At 42.6% G+C, this 23,904-nt stretch overlaps 1 protein-coding gene and 1 pseudogene across 2 annotated transcripts; both read right to left on the bottom strand.

Moving 5' to 3' along the window:
• On the bottom strand, positions 1 to 3,736 carry LOC105903285 (annotated as a pseudogene).
• Positions 3,737 to 15,214: 11,478 nt separating this feature from the next.
• On the bottom strand, positions 15,215 to 20,362 carry LOC116222801 (alpha-(1,3)-fucosyltransferase 7-like). 2 transcript variants are annotated; one of them, XM_031577564.1, is made up of 3 exons: positions 20,273 to 20,362; positions 16,092 to 17,200; positions 15,215 to 15,293 (listed from the first exon to the last, which is right to left on the bottom strand). In XM_031577564.1, exon 2 carries the CDS (start codon positions 17,174 to 17,176, stop codon positions 16,100 to 16,102), a length of 1,077 nt encoding a protein of 358 aa, XP_031433424.1. In that variant the 5' UTR covers positions 17,177 to 17,200; positions 20,273 to 20,362; the 3' UTR covers positions 15,215 to 15,293; positions 16,092 to 16,099. The 2 variants fall into 2 exon arrangements, with proteins under 2 accessions (XP_031433424.1, XP_031433423.1); XM_031577563.2 differs by lacking the exon at positions 15,215 to 15,293 and having other exon boundaries at positions 15,637 to 17,200.
• Positions 20,363 to 23,904: the final 3,542 nt, after the last annotated feature.

Below are 23,904 nucleotides of genomic sequence, written 5' to 3'. Positions count from 1 at the left end.
TTGTGTTAAATACCCTTTATTCCAGAGTAGTTCAAGGAAGAGATGCAGAATTATGCATAACATATATTACAATATTTACAACAAGCATAGAAGAATATAACATACAAAATGTGTCCTGTGCATAATATTATATCGAAGGGAGTGATTCAACCATGTTTAACAGAAGGCATCAAGTACTCATTCTGCATCAGTACTTGTACTCTGTGCAATGACAATAAAGTTTAATCTAATCTAATCTAATCATCACATTTGCTGTCAGTCTCATGTATGTGCTACGCACATAAGATAAACTGTAGGCTTATATGCCCACAATTCCTCTCCTAGTGTTCCACAGACCAATGTCTATGTTGTTTTGCATTTTAACATGTTCTTTTAATTTCCAGTTTCAGATATGGAATTTTTCTCCAGCAACTACCTCGAAGACTACTCTCCTGGACCAGACCTTTTTCTTTAGCAAATGACAAAACAGTGATTTGTAGCAATGCTAGCCATTTGCAACATTAATAATGTTCTTGCTATTTTCCGTTCTATCTAATGCCTAGGGATGGCGAAATTAAGCTTCATGAAACCTTGAAGCTTCCCAGCCAGGCGTGTTGAAAACTGGTTCATTACTCAAAGCTTCGAATGCACTCTAGGGACACATGCTGGTCAATGAAAATACGGTGTAGGAAAGATTCTCAGGAAAGTGAATTTGTTCAATATGTGGTGCGCAAGGCCTGCTACAAGAACATGCACACACAAAAGTATAGTGAAAAAAATTAATTCGTTTATTTTAGGTATTTATGCTCAATGTACTTCCATTATTTCAAATTTCGTTGTATGCGAATACAATGACAATAAAGGCTTTTCTATTTCTATTCTTTCTTCTAATAAATGTATGAACAATGATTTAAGTGAACATACAAACGAACCACTTTGCAAAGTAGTTGATTCAAACGAGGCTTCGGACATCACGTTCTCGACACCTAGCTTCGAAGCCTAGGTGTCAGGGGTAACATCACTACTAATGCCACCTTGGTAAATAAATGTATCAATCTGTAGTTCAAATGCTAGTGTATGTAACATGTGTATGTGTACTGTATAAACTGGAAGAGTGTATTTTCACAAATCTGAATCTTTCTGCTGGAATCAAAATGGCACAGAAAGCCACAGATTGGAATTAATGAATTAATGAATCTATTTCCATTCCCAAGCCTCTAAATCGTCGTACACTTTCTGCGTTTGGAAGCTGCTGACTTTGGGGCAGATTCTACAGAATTCCTCCCTCCAATCATCAAACCGTTTTACTGTGTACTTCAGTCGCCAGTTGAAATATGAGGCACATCAGCATCATTAGCCAAAACTGGAAGAGTGTTTTTTCACAAATCTGAATTCGATCCCCTTGTGCAAGGATGGCACAGAAAGTCACAGGTTGGAATTAAATAATACGAATAAAATATGATGTTGATGTCTTGCTTACCTTCTGCTTTATTTCCTTTCCCAAGCATCTAAATCGTTGTACACTTTCTGCGTTTGTAAGCTGCTGACTTTGGGGCAGATTCTACAGAATTCCTCTCTCCAATCCTTAAAATATTCTACTGTGTACTTCAGTCGCCAGTTGAAATATGAGGCATAGCGCTGCTTATCCTCAGCCAGTTTCCTAAGGAATTCTCCAAGATCCTCTACAGAACTGAAGTCATCCACATGGATGAAGGAATCTTTTGGTGCCACTGCCTCATACTGTTCCCGCCGTGGACCTAAAACTACAGGCACAGCTCCACCCACGAGGGCATTGTACCAAAACTTCTCTGTGATGTAGTCTCTGGATATGGTGTTCTCAAAGGCCAGGTAGAAGTAGCAACGAGAGATTGTGGATCTTATAGTCTTATCATCTAGACGCTTATTTACTGCTCCACCATACACGTCTACTGGTATAATTGATTTCAGTTTATTGTATACTTCAGTTCTCTTATGGTGGGGGGCATAATTACTCACAACCCAACATGCCAGAGAAGACTTCCTTTGGTATGTAATCCTCCACTGTCAATCCAGTTCCAAAGTCCTGTGGTGCCAACCTGCCATATGGTGAAGTGATGTCTGCATCATGGCGGTAAGACATGGTGCAGTTAAAGTGTCCAGCAAAAGGCTTCAGATTCCCATTATGCGCTGGGCTTTCCAGTGATAACCACACCCACCTCTGCTTTCTGTTGTCGGGGGAGGTGCACGGGCAGTCTTTGTTGGCCATTGATCAGCTCGCGGTTGTGGAAAATCACAAAATCTGCCTGAGAGAAAAAGGACTGATCGTCTACCAAAATACAATTGGGTATGCCGAACCTCTCACTGCACACATTGCCCTGCACGCTAGATGAACTTGCAAAAGGCCAGTACCACACTAGAACAGTTGTATTTGTGGTATTAATGATGACTTGCAGTGCAGGTCTCGGGGACATTTTCCTCAGTGAGGGCCACTGGTTAAGCAGGCTGCCAAACAGTGTGAGGCAGGCAAGGGAAGCGGCCAGCAGTGTCCATCGGTGGCAACAGAAGTCCATCGTCTTTGTTTTCTTATTGTGTTAGCTTTAAAGTAAAAAACAACAAAGAAGTATAAATCAACAAACTGTCAAACCTCACAGACTCACACACACACACACACACACACACACCACAGACTCGCTGCTTCCCACTTCTGGGCAGTATGGGGTGGCGAGAACATCGGCCCAGGTTTAAATAGCACAATAACATATCAAATAGCTAACCGGAGCAACAGCAACAGCTCCATGCTATAACAAGAGAAATAGAACATTTTATTTGGAAAGGTAAAAACGATCAGATTCTTTTCATGCTTGTGAGGGACCGAAGCGTTCCTGTTTCCTATTCCACAGAACAGTATAATCTGACAATATAACCTCTAACAGGAATATGTTAGTTATATAAAAAAAAACCTCAAAGGCAGAATGTTCAGACCTGCTTGCAGAGTGTACTTACTGTGCTTAAGCACTAGATTCATCTGCATATTTAACATCAGAAATGTTTTTACTATCATTAAAAGGCTATTTATCTACAGTGTGCTTTGCAATTGACACAAAAGTGGTGTTTAAATCATCAGTCAGTGTATGCATTTTCTCTTCGAGCACAGCAACATTATTGTCCGTTATTGTCCATTATTGTCCAGCAGTGTTATATTTTGCATTTAACACTAGCTAGTTTCACCAGCTCTCCCATACAGGTGTGTTTACCTTATAGTGTGATTGTGGTTAATATATTGTAAATATGGGAAATAACTGAGAGTTTTAGTGATAGTTAGTTAAATGTTTCTGTTTTGGTCAGTTTTCTTAGGTAATACAGTGGCAAGTCTGTCCTTAAATGAATAATAAATGCTATGTGGTATGAATGTGTAAGATACACCATTGGTGTTCACAGTGTGTTAGACCTAACAAAAGATGTTTCCTAACAGATTGATTGAAGGTGCCTTACCTTTTGAGGGGGCTGTTGTACACCGGTCTGGTTCTTTTACATGACAGGAGATGCTGCCTCTGGCTGTCTCTCTCTCACCATTTAAAAATGTTACCATGACAAGGAAGCTGTGTCACTGCTGGATGACATGGACACCATTGTTCTCCGACATGCACAGAGCTGCAGTTTCCCACCCACAAGCCCTGTTTATCTCTCAGGTGACCATTGTGATGATTGCGCAGGTGTGGATTCAGGGTATGCCTGTCAGACGAGAAGAGCGGCAGAACTGGTTTCTTCTATCCTCTTGGTAAGGGAATCTAAGTAAATATAGACCAAATCACTCAGCACACGGATCTACTTTGTTTATGTAACGGAGGTTATCTTCCCCTCGCTGTTTCACTCTGCGTTGTGTTTGTTTAAGAAGGACACAGCCACCGACCTGATGTTCACACGTTTATTGCTGCTTCCTGATACATGCAAATGACGAACATAAAATCCGTTGGACAGAGTTAGCAAGACGCTCAGCTCCTCTGTCCCATACATTCGAAGAAAGAGCTAACACGTGCACAAAACACACAAGTGCAAAACGTGACCCACCTGATACATGCAAATGACGAACATAAAATCCGTTGGACAGAGTTAGCAAGACGCTCAGCTCCTGTCAATACAAATCAGGCAAGCCACTTAAAACAATATGCACAAAACAAGCTCACATGTAGGCTAGCTAACCCAGTGTGTGTCTGCAGGACGTGTACCTACCTCTGTCCCATACATTCGAAGAAAGAGACAGAGGAAAGGAAGAACCCAGAGACAACCTCTCAATCACACCCACTTCAAAACATTGTATCCAAATAATACTCGGGAACCAATAATCTGCACCTTGACCGTGCTAGAGAATTAACCCATGAAGGGAGGGAAATTCAGGGAAGCACATTAAACCCTGTTACACTCACCCCCACTGACTTCACTGAATTTACATCCATCCAAGCAAACAAAAACAAAATAAAACAATCGAAAACATGCAGGGAAAGTGTAACCCATAATAAGGACCGAAGGTCCACCAGCATCAGAGTGCTGTCCGTTGACGGACTAGAGGAGCAAGGGGGCCAGCTAGAGGGGTCAACCGGGCCCTAACTCATCCTAGGAAAAGGTGCCATATACACCTTGCTAATGAGGGGTACACCTACCTACAACCATAGCCTAATGTAATAGGCAGAATACGCTGATCTCTCCCCACAAGGGGAGATATACAGGATCAAGAAAGAGAGAAAAAAATTAATAAATAAAATAAAAAAATTCACAAAAGAAACTTATCAAAACACACACATATATACAAACAAACTAGTGCATCCTACCTACAGAGCTCCTCTTAGGAGACTCCGCACCCACTGTAGAGCCATAGTCTGTATTAGCCTCCTCACAGGCCTAACAAGTCTACCCCGCCTAGTGCATAGCCAACCCCCATGATGACCAGGTGAAGCACGTGTGTGGGCAGTAGACCTAAGAGTTGAGGGGGGCTCCACGGACAGAGACAACTCAGCACTATCACTTGGCACAGCACAGGCAGGGTTGCTGCTGTGCAAAGACAGCACAGTGCTTACTGAGTCCAAATTAACTGTATCCGGAGCCACTTGAATCCCCTGTGAATCCCCTATGTCGCTACCATGAGATGTGGAAGCACCAGGAAGCCCAGCCACCCACGAAGCTGTGCGGTCGACAGATGTATTGTCCCCACTGGACCCTGAGACGCAAGCCTCACTGAGACTACCCCCAGAGAATGACAGATTCTCCTCATCATCCACATCGGTCAGTGGCAGGAAGTTAACTGGCATGATGAGGTTCCTATGTACAGTTTTTACAGTACCTGATGGGCTCCTGATGTGGTATGTGTGTGTCCTACTATTCACAGTGACAACAGTGTAAATAGTCCCCTCCCACCTATCTGCCAGTTTCTTCTTGCCCCGCTCCCCCTTGTTAGCCAGTAAGACTCTGTCACCCACATTAACCAGGTGTCCCTTAGCCTTTCTGTTATACAGCTCCGTCTGACGAAGCTGTTGTTTCTCTGCGTTGGTCTGCGCCAGAGTCATGGCCTCTCGCAAATCCCTCCCTAAGGATGCCACATACGTGTCGATATCAACTGTCTCCCCGTCCAGCAAAACACTTTCGAACATCAAGTCTACAGGCAACCTAGGAGTGCGGCCATACATCAAATAGAAAGGGGGGTACCCTGTGGTCTCGTGAACCGTGCAGTTATACGCAAAAGCGAGGCCATTCAACATTTGAGGCCACTTGGCCTTTGACCTAGGTGGTAGAGCCCTGATCATATTCCCTAGGGTGCGGTTCATCCTCTCTACCTGACCATTCCCCATGGGATGATACGGGGTGGTGTGGGACTTTTCCACCCCAGCCAGTTGGAGCAACTCAGCAATTAAAGAGCTCTCAAAATTAGCCCCCTGGTCAGAATGAATACAAGCTGGAAATCCATAGACACAGAAGTACTTGTTCCATAGGACCCGAGCCACAGACTTGGCCGACTGACTAGGGCATGGGAAGGCACATGCCAGCTTAGTGAAATGGTCAGTCACTACTAACACATCAACAGACTTATTATTGGAGTCTTCTGCAGACCAAAAATCAATGCACACTAACTCGAGAGGTGCTGAGGAAGTAATGGAAACGAGAGGGGCCCTAGCCTCAGGTTCCGGAGCTTTGCTCACTACACATCTCTTGCACCTCTGGACGTAAGCCCGGACATCTCTCTCAAGCGTGTCCCAATAAAACCTCTGTCTGGCCAACCACAGAGTACGCTGCTGACCCTGATGACCAGCCTCATCATGTACCCCTTCAAGAACCATGAGCCTTAGTGCCTCAGGTACCACATACTGGAAAGCATTCTTTTTGGACACAGTATTCTTAGACACCCTATACAACACGCCCAACCTGGTGGTGAGTTTACTCCATTGCCTCAGGGTTCTAAGTGTCTCCTGGGACTCGTGCTCCCGCTCCCGCCTGGACGGACGACGCCCCCTGTCAACAAAGAACCTAACCCTGGAAATGGTAGCATCTTGACACTGCTTATCATACAGTTCATCATGGCTGAGCACTGGCAAAGGATTTTGGCCAGACATGGCCATAGCCTTCAGCTGCTGAGCATGAGAGACGGCCCTAAGCCTAGCGCCGTCCCCCCAATGGTGAGAGGACTGTAATACAGCAGACACTTCTTCACGCGAGACTCTACCACCCACCTCAACTGAACAGCATGTGCAGCCCCGACACACACCTCGTCAGGCCCAGAAACCATCCGCTGTTCCCTCACTTCAGAAAGCTCAGTGGACAGGCGAAACATATCCTGAACTGCATCCACTTGCAAGTTCTCTGCCTCTTGGAGCAGATCAGCATAGGGAGTTCTGGTCAAGCGGTGCATAACTCTGGGCCTCACAAAAGGCTCCCTGCTCAGAGCATCCGCCACCACATTCTTGGGACCGGGAATATACAAAATATCAAAATCATACGGTGCTAGCTTAGCCACCAACGCTGCTCGCATGCATCCAGTTTCGGCTTCGTCAAAATATACTTAAGTGGGTTATTATCAGTCCACACTGTGAACCTGTGACCCCGTAGCCAGTGACTAAATTTATCACAAATAGCCCACCTCATAGCGAAGAACTCGAGCCGATGAGCAGGATATTTAGACTGGGCATGATTCAACGACTTGCTTGCAAAAGCAATGGGCCGAGCTTTGTCTAGACCAGGCTGCACCTGGGACAGTACAGCCCCAAGACCACTAGTGGACGCATCAACAGACAGCAGAAAAGGCTTAGTGAAATCTGGATGGGCTAAAGGCACACTATTCACCAGTGCAGACTTAAGGGCCTGAAACACCTCTGAACACTCAGGGGACCAGTCCTGAGGGCAGAGCTTTCTCCTTTGCACGGGCCTACTCACCCCCTTATTCCTACGTGGCCTTTTAGACCCACCTGTAAGTACAAACAGTGGCCTTGCCAGTACAGAACAGTTCTCAATGAAATGCTGGTAGTAAACCACCATACCAAGAAAGGAGCGGATCTTACTCGCCGACGGTGTGGCACCATCAGCCTCTATCAAATCTGACTGCGAGACATTCACAATAGCCTCAACCTTATCTGGATCACTAGCAACACCCTCCTGAGAAACTATATGACCTAGAAATTTCACAGACCTCCTAAGAAATTTACACTTTGCAGGCGACAACTTTAGGTTGTGTTCCTTCAACCGCTCAAAAATCATGCGTAATCGCTGCAAACTCTCGTCTTCAGATCTCCCGAAACATAACAGATCATCCAAATAACAGAGAAGGCTTAAGAAATTTTGATCCCCAAATACGGAGAGCATCATTCTCATGAAGGAGGCGGGGCTATTACACAAACCCTGCGGGAGCCTGTTATATTCATGCAATCCTAATGGAGATGAAAAGGCGGTATACTTCTTATCATCCTCATGCAAAGGCATGTTGTAATAACCTGAGGTTAAATCCATAGTGGAAAAGAACACATTACCACCTAGAGCAGCAAGGACATCCGCTTGGTGAGGAAGTGGGTGAGCATCCTTAACCGTGCGCGCGTTAAGCCACCTAAAGTCAGTGCATAATCGCAGGTCCCCGTTCTTCTTCCACACCAGCACTAATGGAGAAGCGTACTCACTACTAGATTTTCTAATTATCTCTTTTTCCTCCATTTCATCCAAAGTCTCTTTCAACTTCTGATAATGTGCTGGGGACAGCCTGCGATATGGCAACCTGAAAGGACGGTCATCTGTTAACCTGATCCTATGGCAAAACTCACGTGCCTCACCACAGTCAAGCTTATGCCGAGAAAAAATAGACTCGTATTCCTTTATCAGATCAACTAACCTGTCCTTCCCACAAGGAGAGGCCTGACAATCGTCAATGGGTATAGACCCCAGTCCAAGGCCCTGCAATGTGCTATCAACATTCCCAACCACGCCACCAGAGTCACTGTTAACAGACAAACTGCCATGAGAACTGCCTGACCTCACCGTAGCTACATTCTGTGACACCAAGTCATGATCAAAATCCTCCAGGGCAATGCACGGGTACACATCTGCTACCTTTGCGTTCCGGCGCAAGGTTACTGCGTCGGGCGTGGGATTAACAATCTTAACCGGAAGCCACCCATCTCCCCACATAGGAGAGACAATACGTCCAACAAGCATCTGTCTATTTATGCAGCGCGTAGTGCTGGGCTCCACAACAACCGTGCTGCCAACAGAGATACGTGTTTTCGGCGGCAACCTGCCCCACACCAGATGCTCAGTCATAGGTTGGAGTGTGACTGCACTCTTCAGCCTCAGTGTACCCACTTTATCTGGAATGGACTCACCTCTCCATCTCTCCAAATTTGATAAAAGGCGTAAAAACTGGCTGCTATCACCCTGACCTGCTACATCAGGCTGACTCACAACCCGCCAGAAAGCATCACTGGACTTAAATTGCCTGATAAGAGGCTTCAACACATTAGTGCCAACAATCAACGGGTCTACCTGTCCCTTGATAATCAACACAGGAACTTCAAATTTGAATCCATACATCTCAATAACCATGTCAAGCACACCAAGAGGACTAGTCTGTTTACCCCCGCAACCAACCAAGACAATATCCACAGGAGTTGGAGACTCACCCAGCAACACACCTGCTTCCCTCAGACGTGGCACAACGTCTGCACTAAGCGTGGTCGCCATTGACCCAGTATCCAACATCCCCTGTACTTCAACCTTGCCCTGCACTAAAACCGATGCATAAAACAAACTGTCACTCTGTGTCACTCTCATGGTGTTCTGCATGACTACTCTGCTTGACTTTGGCAAGGTTTCACACAAATACGAATACACAGACTCAATGTCATCATTCAAACCGGAGGGTAAACTAAGATGCCTGCCACTGTCCTCCCCCGAATGGAGGCTCACTAGTTTCCCTGAAACGGCTTCAGCGTCTGTGCTGGCTCCACCGCCACAGGCACAACAGCCCGACTCCTACCTAAAGACCTACCCTGACATTGAAGTCGTGTGTGGCCAGGGCTAAAACACAGAAAGCACAAATTATGCAATCTACAATGTGACTGAGTAGAGTGGTCGAAACTCTGACACACTCCGCATCTGAAGTTGCGCGTCACACTTTGCCTAGGCTGGCCAGCAACTTGCGCATTACACACAACCATCTTTTCAAACACGTCAAGCAACCTGTCAATTTTGGTACCCTCCGCAGCTGCACTACCTAGCTTGCCCACCCCCACTGTAGACTCACCAGTCGGCACACTGCTGACCACCGCCCCACTTACCGGTGTGGCTGTCAAAGTGGTGTGCTGAGATACATGGCCCACCTTTCCCGCACGGCTCCTCAAAAACTCATCCAACTGTGATTGGACTTCACAGGCCGTCCACATAGTCTGTGGCTTACTCAGGAACATTAGGGACAAGTCTTTTTCAGGGCAATGCCTAATAAACATGGCCGCAACCTCTACAGTTTGCGGCTGCAATGCCTTACTGCCTTTTCCCATAGACTGTTCAACTACCTCAGCTGCCTTGTTCAGCCTGATCCAATAGTCCAAAGGCTGTTCACTGGGATACGGCAAGGTGGCATAAAAATCAGCCAGCGGCATACCTGAACGCACCACCGAATCAAAGTGTTGCCGGAGCACCCCGAACACAGCCTCCACATCCCCAGAGTCAAACACATGACTATTGCTGCGCAGCCAAATGCGGACTACATCTCTGGCCCTGCCCACCAGTCTGCCCACCAACTCATCCACACATTCCCGCCCGGTGTAGCCACTTCTACCTAAGTATGCCCTCATTAAACCCTCCCATTCAGACAGAGAGAACTTATCACTGTTATCACCTCTGAAGAACGGAGGCTCCTTCTTCTGAGATTTAAGGACCAGATTCAATTGTGAGCCATCAATAAAGGAACCACCCCCCGGTGAATGGCCAGTAGATAGAGATGGAGAACCAGAATGCATGGTATGCAAAATATTTGCACTGACTGCCTGACTAATGTTAAAACTGATATCCCTAACTTGTTCACTGGTCAGCACCGTAGGGGTGTCAGACCTAGTGGATGCTTGTGGCGGTAACTCTTGGCGCACAGGTGTAGAAAATGAAATCCTATTCCTAACAGTGTCGTCACCCATCAACCCAGGACTACCTGAAGGGCTAAATGTCGGAAGACCCCTCCCCCTCCCAACACTACAGTAGTAACAACCAGTAGGCTCCATAATAAGTACACGTTAATAGAAAGAGAAAACAAAATTGAGAAAGAAAAAATATATATATATATATATATATATATATATATATAATATACCAAAATGATATAAAACACAGTGTTACGATTCAAACATATGAATTGTTCATTTGCACCGCCTCACTAACAGAGACCACAGATGCATTCACCCTTGCAATGCACTCAGTAACAGTTCAAAAGATACACGGTGATGCATGCAAGTGCATCAAGCGTGAGGCACGCTATAAAAGCAGCAACGTCAGTGGCAGCGCACGTCGGCGTCGTCGATGGTCTCAGGTCGGCGTTGTCGATGCAGCTAGCCCAGTGTTCGGCACACAGCTGAACAGAGATCCGGGTCACGGCACCACTGTAACGGAGGTTATCTTCCCCTCGCTGTTTCACTCTGCGTTGTGTTTGTTTAAGAAGGACACAGCCACCGACCTGATGTTCACACGTTTATTGCTGCTTCCTGATACATGCAAATGACGAACATAAAATCCGTTGGACAGAGTTAGCAAGACGCTCAGCTCCTCTGTCCCATACATTCGAAGAAAGAGCTAACACGTGCACAAAACACACAAGTGCAAAACGTGACCCACCTGATACATGCAAATGACGAACATAAAATCCGTTGGACAGAGTTAGCAAGACGCTCAGCTCCTGTCAATACAAATCAGGCAAGCCACTTAAAACAATATGCACAAAACAAGCTCACATGTAGCCTAGCTAACTCGCCAGTGTGTGTCTGCAGGACGTGTACCTACCTCTGTCCCATACATTCGAAGAAAGAGACAGAGGAAAGGAAGAACCCAGAGACAACCTCTCAATCACACCCACTTCAAAACATTGTATCCAAATAATACTCGGGAACCAATAATCTGCACCTTGACCGTGCTAGAGAATTAACCCATGAAGGGAGGGAAATTCAGGGAAGCACATTAAACCCTGTTACATTTAGTGTTGTGACATTAACATGTGTTTTGATATGTCCATTGCTGAGTCATTGTGTGCAGTGATACTGTGTGTGGAAATTGGCCTGTATGAAAGCTATAATATATTGAGATGAAAATCAGTAGCTAATGAAAATATGAAAATAAATGGAAGGAAATGCAAATGCCTGGCCAGCCTGGCTCAACACAGCCCAAGATCCCAATGGAAAAGCCCCAACAATGTCCTACTGCACATGCGTACATGCATACGTAGTCAGCATAAACTCAATTCAAATGTGTGAGTAATCTGTGGGTAGTGTATTCTCACTCATCGTTTGACACACAAAGTGATGATTTTTATAGGTTATCTATAATGCACTATTGTGTAAAAGTGTCTGTTAAATGTAACCATAACCATCAATTAGATTAGATTCGACCAGAAGTGCAGACCAAATACAACTATGTATAGATAAAGTGCGGGGTAAAGTGTATATGATTAATACATGTTACAGTATGTACAGAGAAGATGTTTATCTGAAGTGCAATTTTTACTGTAGCCTACATATAAAGTAGCAGGAAATATTCAACTTTTTTAGGAAAAAAATGTAATTCTGGATTTGCAAGTCTTTTAAACATAGGGTTGTAAATCAGCATATGAAAGACCATTTAGTAACTCTCTTTGTCTTATATTTCAGTGTCTCTATCTATATTTTATCATCAGCTGTATGAGTAAGACTTAACCAATGGCTGAAGTAAGCGATTGAACTGTTAACCCAGTGTTTAGCCCACTGAGCAATGTAGGACCTAAATGCAAATATAGTGGGAAAAACTTCGTATTTTTATTTTCAAAATCAAGAATGAATCCAAAGATCAGAAGATCCAGACAAAAAACAAAGTTATCTCAGACAAAATACAGCGCAGATAATTCCAGGGAAACACAAAACAAGTCTAGAAACAGTCCAAGCAGCAAAACTAAATCCAGGATATTAGATGAGCTAACAAACAGAAAGAGAACTAAGAATATGTCTCAAAAAAATCACAGGCCAGACCAAAAAGTAACTCCTGCATGATATGTCACTAGTCAATAGAACACAAAGACTCAGTGATGATGTTCCCAAAAGACCAGTCTCAGGAAAATTAGTGACGTGATAGTCTGATGAACATGGGGGTATTCGTCGTAGCTCGCTAAGCGGTTTAGCGAGCTAATTTCCAGGCTAAGATAAAAAAAACGCCCCTCTTTTTGGTTCGTGGAAGCAACTTTCGATAAATCACCATAGTAACATATCAATTATTAGCACTAACCTGCTCCAGCGCAGGCTGACTTAAGTGTAGCTGGATAAGCTTGCCACACCCCCGGAAAAAGGAGGGATCCCATTGACCAAGGACTGATATTAGATAGTTAGATTAGGTAGGGAGATAGTTCTTTGCGATCGCCAAGATCCATTATTCCATTATGAGTTCTTGTATGAGCGCTACCGATTCAGCCGACAAGGAATAATTAAGACCTTCTCGAGTCATTTATTGCAAACACCACAGTCGAACATTGACTGTCGCGCTTTTTTGCGAGTGGTAGGCTACATGTTCGTAGTGTCGGTGATGCGGAGAACAAAGCACTCATAATTATATGAGTGTTATTAGTACACCATAGCATATCATTATTGTAGAAAATGATTAAGGTGGACTCATGATAAGAATAGAGAGAAATACAGACAATTTATTTTCACTGCTTCAATTTATTGCATTTGTTATTAATACATTTAGTCATTTAACAGACGCTTTCATTCAAAGCGACTTACAAGGAAATGTAAAACTACATCGAAGAAGGAGGTGAGGGGATTCGAATTAGCAACCTTGCAGATATGAACAGGTAGAGCAAACCTCTGCACCAGTTGACACTTGCCGTCAAGTATTCATACATAGATATCACCCTATAAACATCCCAACACACCTTGCTCTCACAGCGGCGGCGGTGTTGAATTTTGCCATGATTATAGTATTGTATTCTTCATAAGCGTTCATGTTCATCTCCTGCTCGCCAGCGGAGAAAAAAAGAGCCCTTTTCTTTGAGTTTAGAACCATTATACCGTTAGAAAATCATGGTTTTGGTGATCGGTGAAAGGTCAAAGAAAAGGGCTCTTTTTTTCTCCGCTGGCGAGCAGGAGATGAACATGAACGCTTATGAAGAATACAATGTGAGAGCAAGGTGTGTTGGGATGTTTATAGGGTGATATCTATGTATGAATACCTGACGGCAAGTGCCAACTGGTACAGAGTCTTCCTCTACCGGTTAGAATCTGCAAGGTTGCTATATCGTATCCCCTCATCTCCTTTTTCGATGTAGTTTTACATTTCCTTGTAAGTCGCTTTGAATAAAAGCGTCTGTTAAATGACTAAATGTATTAATAACAAATGCAATAAATTGAAGCAGTGAAAATAAATTGTCTGTATTTCTCTCTATTCTTATCATGAGTCCACCTTAATCATTTTCTACAATAATGATATGCTATGGTGTACTAATAACACTCGTATAATTAGGAGTGCTTTGTTCTCCGCATCACCGACACTACATGTAGGCTACCACTCGCAAAAAACCGCAAGACAGTCAATGTTCGACTGTGGTGTTTGCAATAAATGACTCGAGAAGGTCTTGTAAATTAATAATTCCTTGTCGGCTGAATCGGTAGCGCTCATACAAGAACTCATCATAATGGAATAATGGGTCTTGGTGGCGGGTAAACAAACAAAGGCAGGAAGTAGACACAAAAGGTGAGAGGTTGGGTCTGAAGCATATGGACAACACAGAACAGAAAACAGTGACCTCTGGCGGCCTCTAGAGGCCAAAACATTTCCCAACTCGTGACAGTGAGCCGCATGTTGCTGCAGTGTACAATAAAGCATCCAGGCGGTGTCCTGGATGAAAATTGATGGAAAGGGACCCCCCAAACCCAGCTAATTATCTTCATGTTGAAGCCAGGGCTCCTCCCTCGCTACAGTTGTCCAGACAAAGGGACAAATGAACATCTAGAGGATTCACCTTACATAACTTTATTAGCATGGCTTACAATATCAGGCTGCAATGACAGCTACACAAGGTTAAGCTGTTTCTTACAAAGGTAAATTGATTACCTGAGGAATAATATTCTGTGTGTGTGTCTGTGTGAGTATATGTAATACAACAGCCTTATGTCTTGTTATAATAATAATATAATAATAATGTTTCTTAAAGGCTTGTTTTTTTCCATCATGAGATGATAATGTTCATGTCAAATTCATATCACACCCAGAAGAAGGCTCATCAAATACAGAAAAAAATAATTTTTAAAAGCTCTCTGGAAAAATATTAAAATATAATCAGTGCACACCAAATCCATTCATTTTTCACAGAAGGTTTTCTTTATCAAAAAACAAAAACATGTTACAGAGACACCACTGGAAGATGGTTCAGTTGACTAAAACCTCCTCTGGCTCTTTCCATTCAGGACAGCACTTCGTTGACAGCGGCTAGAGGAGTCATTCAATTGTACCTGCCCCACCACCAGGGGGGGCTGTGGGATTACTGCTGGGGACAAGGGGCATTCCAAATGCTGATCCAAAGCCATGCAACACTGAAGTGTAACTACCGGTGTATCCAGTTTGACTGTCAATTAGTGTTGTGTTCGCTGGTAAGAAATCATCATAAAAGAATACAGTTACAAAATCACATATACATCAAGTGTAAATGTATACTAACCAGCCTTTGGCCAAACCCATGATATTCTCTGCTTAAAAGGTAATTGCATATGTGTATATTTTTGTTTTGTTTTCAAACAGGGAAAAGAGTCAACATGTGTTATGAGCAAAATACTGATCCATTCAAGCTCTACAATTAAAAAAATGGTCTCAAAATCATAATTACAGCAAGACCTATAAGACCATACCATTACCTTTTTTCATCTTGAAATTGGTAATCCTTGAGAGAATATATGACGGTATATGTGTGTATGTCTGTATGTATAAATATGTATAAATATATATACACAGCTTTCTCTGAAAACCTAACCATTTTCAAAATAATTAAAAAATAATGCATTCATGAATAATATTCTACTTAATTTCCTTTTTACTGGTAATGACCTACCTGTCTGTCCTATCTTCCCCTATCGCTTCCTCCTCCCATTAAATTCAAGTATAACATTTGACAGCATGTGAACATACAATGAGGGGAGAGAACGGATTTTATCCAATCACGTTTTGTTCTCAGTCTGAGCTGCCTCCCCCTACCGCATTCTCAGCAATGAAGATAACATCTAAATATGAAATCTAATATAAAATCTGGACACATCAGCATCATTAGCCAAAACTGGAAGAGTGTTTTTTTCACAAATCTGAATTCGATCCCCTTGTGCAAGGATGGCACAGAAAGTCACAGGTTGGAATTAAATAATACGAATAAAATATGATGTTGATGTCTTGCTTACCTTCTGCTTTATTTCCTTTCCCAAGCATCTAAATCGTTGTACACTTTCTGCGTTTGTAAGCTGCTGACTTTGGGGCAGATTCTACAGAATTCCTCTCTCCAATCCTTAAAATATTCTACTGTGTACTTCAGTCGCCAGTTGAAATATGAGGCATAGCGCTGCTTATCCTTAGCCAGTTTCCTAAGGAATTCTCCAAGCTCCTCTAATGATCTGAAGTCGTCCACATGGATGAAGGAATCTTTCGGTGCCACTGCCTCATACTGTTCCCGCCGTGGACCTAAAACTACAGGCACAGCTCCACCCACGAGGGCATTATACCAAAACTTCTCTGTGATGTAGTCTCTGGATATGGAGTTCTCAAAAGACAGGTAGAAGTAGCAACGAGAGATTGTGGATCTCAGAGTCTTATCATCTAGACGCCTATTTACTGCTCCGCCATACACGTCTACTGGTATAATTGTTTTCAGTTTATTGTATACTTCAGTTCTCTTATGGTGGGGGGCATAGTTGCTCACAACCCAACATGCCAGCGAAGACTTGTCCTTTGGTATGAAATCCTCCACTGTCAATCCAGTTCCAAAGTCCTGTGGTACCAACCTGCCATATGGTCCATGAATGTCTGCATCATGGCGGTAAGACATGGTGCAGTTAAAGTGTCCAGCAAAAGGCCTCAGATTCCCATTATGTACTGGGCTTTCCAGTGAATACCACACCCACCTCTGCTTCTGTGGTCGGGAGAGGTGCACAGGCAGTCTTTGTTGGCCATTGATCAGCTCACGGTTGTGGAAAATCACAAAATCTGCCCGAGAGAACAAGGACTGATCATCTACCAAAATACAGTTGGGTATGCCGAACCTCTCACTGCACACATTGCCCTTCAAGGCAGCTGTTTGGCCAAAGGGCCAGTACCATAACACTATGGTAGTGATGTTAGTGATGTCTACTGGTTTGGGGTCTGGCATTTGGGCTCTGAAGGCCACTAATGAAGGCCATTGCAATCCATGGATAAGCAGGCTTCCGATCAGAGTGAGGCAAGCAAGAACGACAGCTGTGATTGTCCATCGATGCGCACAAAGTTCCACCATTTTCTATTTGTTTGTCAGTTTTCCCTGTGAAACAATAAACACAAGAGGTAGGAATCACAAGGGTATATAAAATACATTTATATACATGCTTTAGCTATCAAAGATGAAAATGTTGTCATTATCTTATCACAATACAACAGCAAGAAAGAGGAACATTTTTCAAAAATGTTTCATTTCTGTACGAATCCTTTTCAAAACAAGAGGTCTAGCAGGGTGGCCCTAATTTGATAGATGTGCACTGCACCGTATCTTAAGCTCAAGGGCACATTCATTTGATAATTTCATAACTCTTCTGAGGGCAGACCAATGACAAATTTGGGTGTGTCTGAATAAAAGTTTGATGGAAACTGTTTTGAGGAAGGCTTCTGCTATTTTGTAAAGTAACCTGCATCTTGGTTTTCAAAGTCTGACAAAAAGTGAGACAGAAAAGTAAAAGCTTTTATATTTCACAGCAGAGTACTCACTCAGTTTAGACCACATATCAACATATCATTCAGTATCAACGTCTCTCAGTACAGTGGCAATTACATAGGCCTAAAGTGAGAAGGAGCATCATTTATCTGTCTATAAATGGGATAATTTGTTTCATTTACATTTTTCATTAAATATGTTTTGATGCCAACAAGGGCGACTGTAACTAACATATGAGTTGGCATTTCACAGAAAGTCTGTCTGAGTTCTATAATGTTGCTTAAATTAGGAGCACCAACCACATGAAACTGTTTGTATGTAATATACAACTACAGTTCAGTGTCATCATATAGGTAGCATGTAGTAATTATTCAATGTCTAGAAGGCCAGACACATAGAAAGCCTTGTGAGATGCTCAGTATACATTTTATGTAAGTTGTCATAATAATTATATCTTGTTAGCCTTTATGTTCTGTATAAAACTTCATTCATTATCTAGGCTAATTTAATAGACAGTCCTAAAGCCTCCAAATAGGCTTAGCTACGCCCCTGTTTGAGTTACGCATATTACATGAGCTTGAGTTTCACAAGCTAAGACGCCACCACTCTGTTGTCAAACAGAGTAAAGTCAAAGGCACAACGCTTAAGGTGAAAACCTTAACGAGGATTAATGTTTAAAAACAGCGAGCAATGATTACCAAATCTCTCTCGACATCTCTTGTCAGAAACACTTCACCCTTGTTAAAATAATCAAAACCGAGTTAGGGAGTACAGTAGGCTAGTGAAATACAAAGACTTATACATTTAGAATGCAACCTTATTGTTAGAGAGAGATGAGCCGAGGTAGATGAGAATTTTCACTTTTCACCGTCACTGCTGTCTCTATCCTGCTTACTGCTCACCTGCACAAGCACTTGGCCACCAGCTCTTGGGGATGCACAGATTTGTGAGAAAAGAAAAACCTATAGTAGTTTTTGTTTTAAAAAGTTGAAATGGTTTTCCTTCACCAAAACAGCTGTTAAGTCTTTGTATTTCACTAGCCTACTGTAGCTACTCCCTAACTCGGTTTTAATTATTTTAACAAGTGCAAGTGTTTCTGACAAGAGATGTCGAGAGAGATTTGGTAATCATTGCTCGCTGTTTTTGAACATTAATCCTCGTTAAGGTTTTCACCTTAAGCGTTTAGTGCCTTTGACTTTAGTCTGTTTGACAACCGAGAGGTGGCGTCTTAGCTTGTGAAACTCAAGCTCATGTAATATTTGTAACTCAAACAGGGGCGTAGCTATTGGGGGCTTTAGGACTGTCTATTAAATTAGCCTAGATAATTTAACATACAAATAATCGCCCTCAAAAAGGCTATTCTTAACCCCTCCCCATACAAAATGCTTAACTAGTTAAAGGTTGACAATGTTTTCAGCATTTCTTCCGCCATTTAACCAAATGCAGGTGCGAGAAACAGTGTTAATGCTACTGTCCTTCTAGTGTTTCCATTGGCTGCACAAGGAGCTCTGTAAAGAGTAGGGCAGTCGTTCTCAAAGTGTGGTCCGCCAGTGCCCGTAATGGTCCGCGACGGCAAAAAGTAAATTATTGCGACATTTCTAACATACAACTCAGAACGAAGAGAACACAGTCAGTAGTAGCCTAATCTATTAAAGAGTTGCCTAATCTATTAACAAGGTCATGGATTGGTGGTTTAAGAGAAAATTAAATGAGAAAGCCTCTGACAGACAAGGAGACGGTGCAACGGCGAGATGGTTCAGCCACAGTGGGCATCATCCCGCCGCGGAGCTGCATTCAAACAGCGTTTTTTTCTCCCACTGCGGAGACAGCAAGATGATAACTATATTATGTGTTGTGTGACATTGGATAATGACAACTCTTAATTATGAAAAGTTGACTACTAGGATGGCTTTATTAATGCCAGTCGGCTAGCCTACTGTTGGTAGGGAATTACTGCATTCGCGTGGTCGGTATGCGCATTGGTTGTGTTGTGTGGTACATTGGCGTGTCTGAGTGTGTGATGGGAGTATGAGGCTGTGAGCGAACTACAGTTTGTAACATAACCAAGTCACACATGGAGCAGGGTTCCAGATGCTTTGCCTAGCGCATCATATCGATAACTAGCCTACCGGTACGTAAAAAAGGAGTGCCCACCCTCGAAAATCATGTGCCGCTAACAATTGTCTGGCGCCAGGTCTGGGTAGAAGGCCTGTTGTTCTGGGGATATACTATTCAGTTAGATGGTCCGCGAGTTTTTTTTTATTGGCTAAGTGGTCCTTGGTCTGAAAAAGTTTGAGAAACACTGGAGTAGAGAATGGCTGTTGCCAACGTAAAGGTTGTCAAATTCGATGTTTCAAAATATGTCATCGACATTGTCCGTAATTTGTTGTTTTAGAAGTTATCATAACACAAATCCTTAAATTTCTCGATTGTTAGATAGGTATACAAAACCGGAGGCGGCAATTATAAAACTTTGTATTTAATTATTACAATTTTTCATTTAATAGAATTTATATAGGCCTGTGCACACAATAAATGAAAATTGTTCCTTGAAATTACGTCAGTTAGGTTATTTAATATAAGCAGAAAAGAGAAGAATTACTTGTTACTGTAAAAGCTAATGATAAACAGTTCTTCTTAGGCTAATTTTTATCATGAAAAAGACTTTTGATATAAAATTGGTACCTTTTGAAAGGGTCCAAAATCTGTCTGCTAAGTCCAAGTGTAGGTATCTTGAAGCACCTTGCCCTTCCTGTCGCATTTTGACTGTGGACCCGTGGTTATAACAAGGACGCATGAGGAAGTTATCTGTCAATAATTGACCATGGACAGCTCGCCATGCACAAGATCACAAAAAGCACCTTTAAACGAAACAAATATGTCTGTATGAATGTCTTTGATTATTGAGAACATTGAACAATGACTACAAAGAATATGTTTTTACAGAAAATAACTTTGGTAATTAGGTCTTTGAAGGTGAACCTATGTGTGTGTATGTGTCTGTGCACAGGCTTTATCTGGAGCCAAATAAAACATGCTCCACAAAAGGTTTTATAAAATTCATCATGAAGTATGTATAAATGGATTACTTACAGTTTTTAGTGGCTTATTTTTTCACAGGACTACTGTTTACACTGGAGATATAGAAATATAATATCTATTTATGAAAGATGATGAAACAATGGAAAACTAAATCAGTCTTTGGTTGAAGCCAAAATAGTGTTTTATCCATATTGTATTTCAATCCAATGCCTACATGATTAAACCACAAATATATACATGTATGCTGTAATTGATTTAATTAAGTGAAATAAGCATACAAATATTAATAAATTGGGCATAAAATCTTACATACAAATATATGAATATACAAATATACGAATAAAGAAGCAATAAGAGAGTTCTGATGTTAACAAAGTGACCAGGTTTAAAAGATATAAAGCTCTTTTTTAAAGATACTCTCTGGGAGATCATATATTCTTTAGGAAATCACAAGCTGTGATAGTTGTAGTGGACAGTCCACTGGTGTATATTATACACACATGGCATTTTCATCGCGATGATACAAAAATACTTTTATGATAGCCAACGAAAGCATGCTTTGTCAGTGCTCGACAAGATCTGCGTAATGTCCTGCGGCAATCTGCCGGTGATTTCCTTCGCACGAGTGGTACCCCATATTCATAGGCGGAGATCCCGGGGGGACGTGTCCCCCCCTACCATAAAGTTGTCCCCCCCAACAATCATTGAAAACAAAACAAAACATTTGATTTTTTTTTTTACAAATATTGCCTAGGAAAAGTTATATACGTGATAGCCCGGTGAGTGTCTCCGCTCCGCTGCGCAAACTAAATGGTGTGTGTGTTTTGTGCCACTTAAATATTTCAAAATTATGCCAGGGGGAATATTGAGATTTCGGAATATCGGGCTTTCGGAACACTGGGCCGTCGCCACATAAGCACAGAGTGGTTGGACTGTGACTTGCTTATTGTGGGCGCACTGTGTGTGCCTGGGAGTTGAATGGTCCAAGAGTTCATGATTTTATAATCCTGTGCAGTAAATCTAGTTGATTATTGAATTTCATTGTCATTGTTTGCTGCAAGCTTATTCAAAAGACTTTCAATTTCTTTTCAGCAGTCATTATGGAAGACTAAGCGTGTCTTATCCAAATCATACCATAAGGTTACACTGAAAAGTACACTGGGTATTAATTTGACAAAATGGAAAACAAAGCAGTCTTTGGAACATACAACAAATGCAATCCAAATATCATTTTTTTACATCCAAGTATTATTGTATTTCAAAGATAATTTGAATAAGACAAGTGTAATTTGATATGTCATTGCGTCATTGAATCAGAGTTTGCACAGGGAAACAAGACAGAGAACAAGAATGCTCAGAGAAACATGAAGTAGGACTATGCATTTTGGTTCGGCCATAACTCACTAATAATTGCTAGATATTTGTTCAACTAATATGTGTAGATGTCATTGTCCCACAAAAGTAATCATTGCATACTGACACATCTGTGGCATATTACAGGTATTATTACTATTATATTATCAAGTATTCACTTGTTAACCTACCATGTACTGTATGAACGTAGCCTTCTACCATTATTTGTTAGCGGGTATGTAATCTAATAAATCTACATTCACAAGCTATATCTGTGGTTGAGTAGCATAAGGTTTAGGAATAGAAGTCAACCAGGTATGATACTGTATGAGTGCAGTTATATGACCATTTGCAAGTGTGACAGGGAGGAGTCCCTTCTCCTCTCTCCTGAAGCTCCCTCTCTCCTGCTCCATCTGCTGTTCCATTTCACTCTCTTTCATTGACTGTTCTCTTCTTTTCCACTCGTTTTCCTCCATACTTTTCTCATTTTGGTAAACAAAAGCACACAGTTTATTTTTTGTTGCACATTTCCCACAACGTTGGTGGTCATTTTCACGAGACAACATGCCGTGTTATCAGTACTGTTTGTGATAATAGACACCTGTATTTAAGGTCCCCAGTGCAGTTTCATGGCAACATCCAACTCAAGGAACAAGTCAGTTTCAGAGAGAGATATTATTCACTGGTGACTAAATATGCAATCCAAGCATTCAACATAACTAACTGCAAGTCAGAAATATCTGATTCGTAAGTGATAATGTATAGTCCTCCGGTCAGTGTTGGAAAATACAGTTCTACGGGACGAACCGGACCCCGACGGGCAGCCGAGTGGTCTTGTTTAGTCCGGAAGGGATTTATAAAGAGAGATCCTGTGAAAAAATAAGCAAGTAAAAACTGTAAACAATCCATTTATACGTTACTTTATGGAACATTTTATGGACCTATCTCCCTGTCCAGCAGTAGCCTACATTTTGTACATGCAAATGATGACCTCTTTACATGTTGTTACAAAGTTGTTTTCTTTAAAGTCATATTCTTTGTAGTCAATGCTTAATGTTCTCAATACTCGAAGACATTCATGCAGATGTGGAAGTTACATTTAAAAGCAAAGGCAATTCCTCAAGTTGAGAACACAAGTGTGTGTCTCGTTTATTTTTACATGCAGAAACAAATGAATGACAAGATGGCGTTGCCCTGTAATCTAACAAGCATGGGGCTCGACGTCATCACAACAATAGAATATTCAAAGGGACCGTGATCCCGGAACATTCATATTTACGTGTATAACACATTACTTAAATAACTGCATGAAACAACAGTGTGTATAACCACACTAAGAACAAGGGTGAATTATGAAGTCACATTCACTACACACGTCCCCCCAGAATTCACCATTTAAGAAAATAAATCATCGGCGAGGTGGTCGTATTAACCGGCCAGAACGGCTGTGTTTTACAGGGGGTCGAGAAGACACTACCGTGGCAGGTGTACCACCATGACACGGGCGTGGGGCATGGAGTGAGGGAGTTTTGGGGGAGGGGAGCAGGGGGTGGGTGCAGAGCTGGAGGACGCCCGCGTCGTGGGGGCTGGGCCAATTCAATGGGCCTAGCAACGTCCAAATGAGCTGGTTTGAGGCGGTCAATGGAGAGTCGCTCCGGTTTACCACCCATGTCCACCACAAAATGTTTGTCTCCCGTCTCCAAAACACGGAATGGGCCCTCGTAGGGCGGGCGTAGCGGTCCCCTGTGAGCGTCGTGGCGAATAAAGACGTATTCAGCCGTCTGAAGCCCAGCAGGGATGTGCGACTGAGGGAGGCCGTGACGGGAAGTAGGGACAGGTGCGAAAAGCCTCGCATTGTCCAGTAGTGAGGCCCGCTGGAGAGTCGCAGACCAGGGAACGGTGGAAGCAGGAACAAAATCCCC

This window comes from Clupea harengus, chromosome 12 (genome assembly GCF_900700415.2).
Source record: "Clupea harengus chromosome 12, Ch_v2.0.2, whole genome shotgun sequence".
NCBI classification, from domain to species: Eukaryota; Metazoa; Chordata; class Actinopteri; order Clupeiformes; family Clupeidae; genus Clupea; species Clupea harengus.
Note: the sequence above shows the minus strand (reverse complement) of the source record. Positions and strands in the feature narration are given on the sequence as shown.

Bases quoted from the DNA above. Each gene is read 5' to 3' on its own strand.
- LOC116222801 (XM_031577564.1), bottom strand. From the start codon at position 17,176: ATGGTGGAACTTTGTGCGCATCGATGGACAATCACAGCTGTCGTTCTT.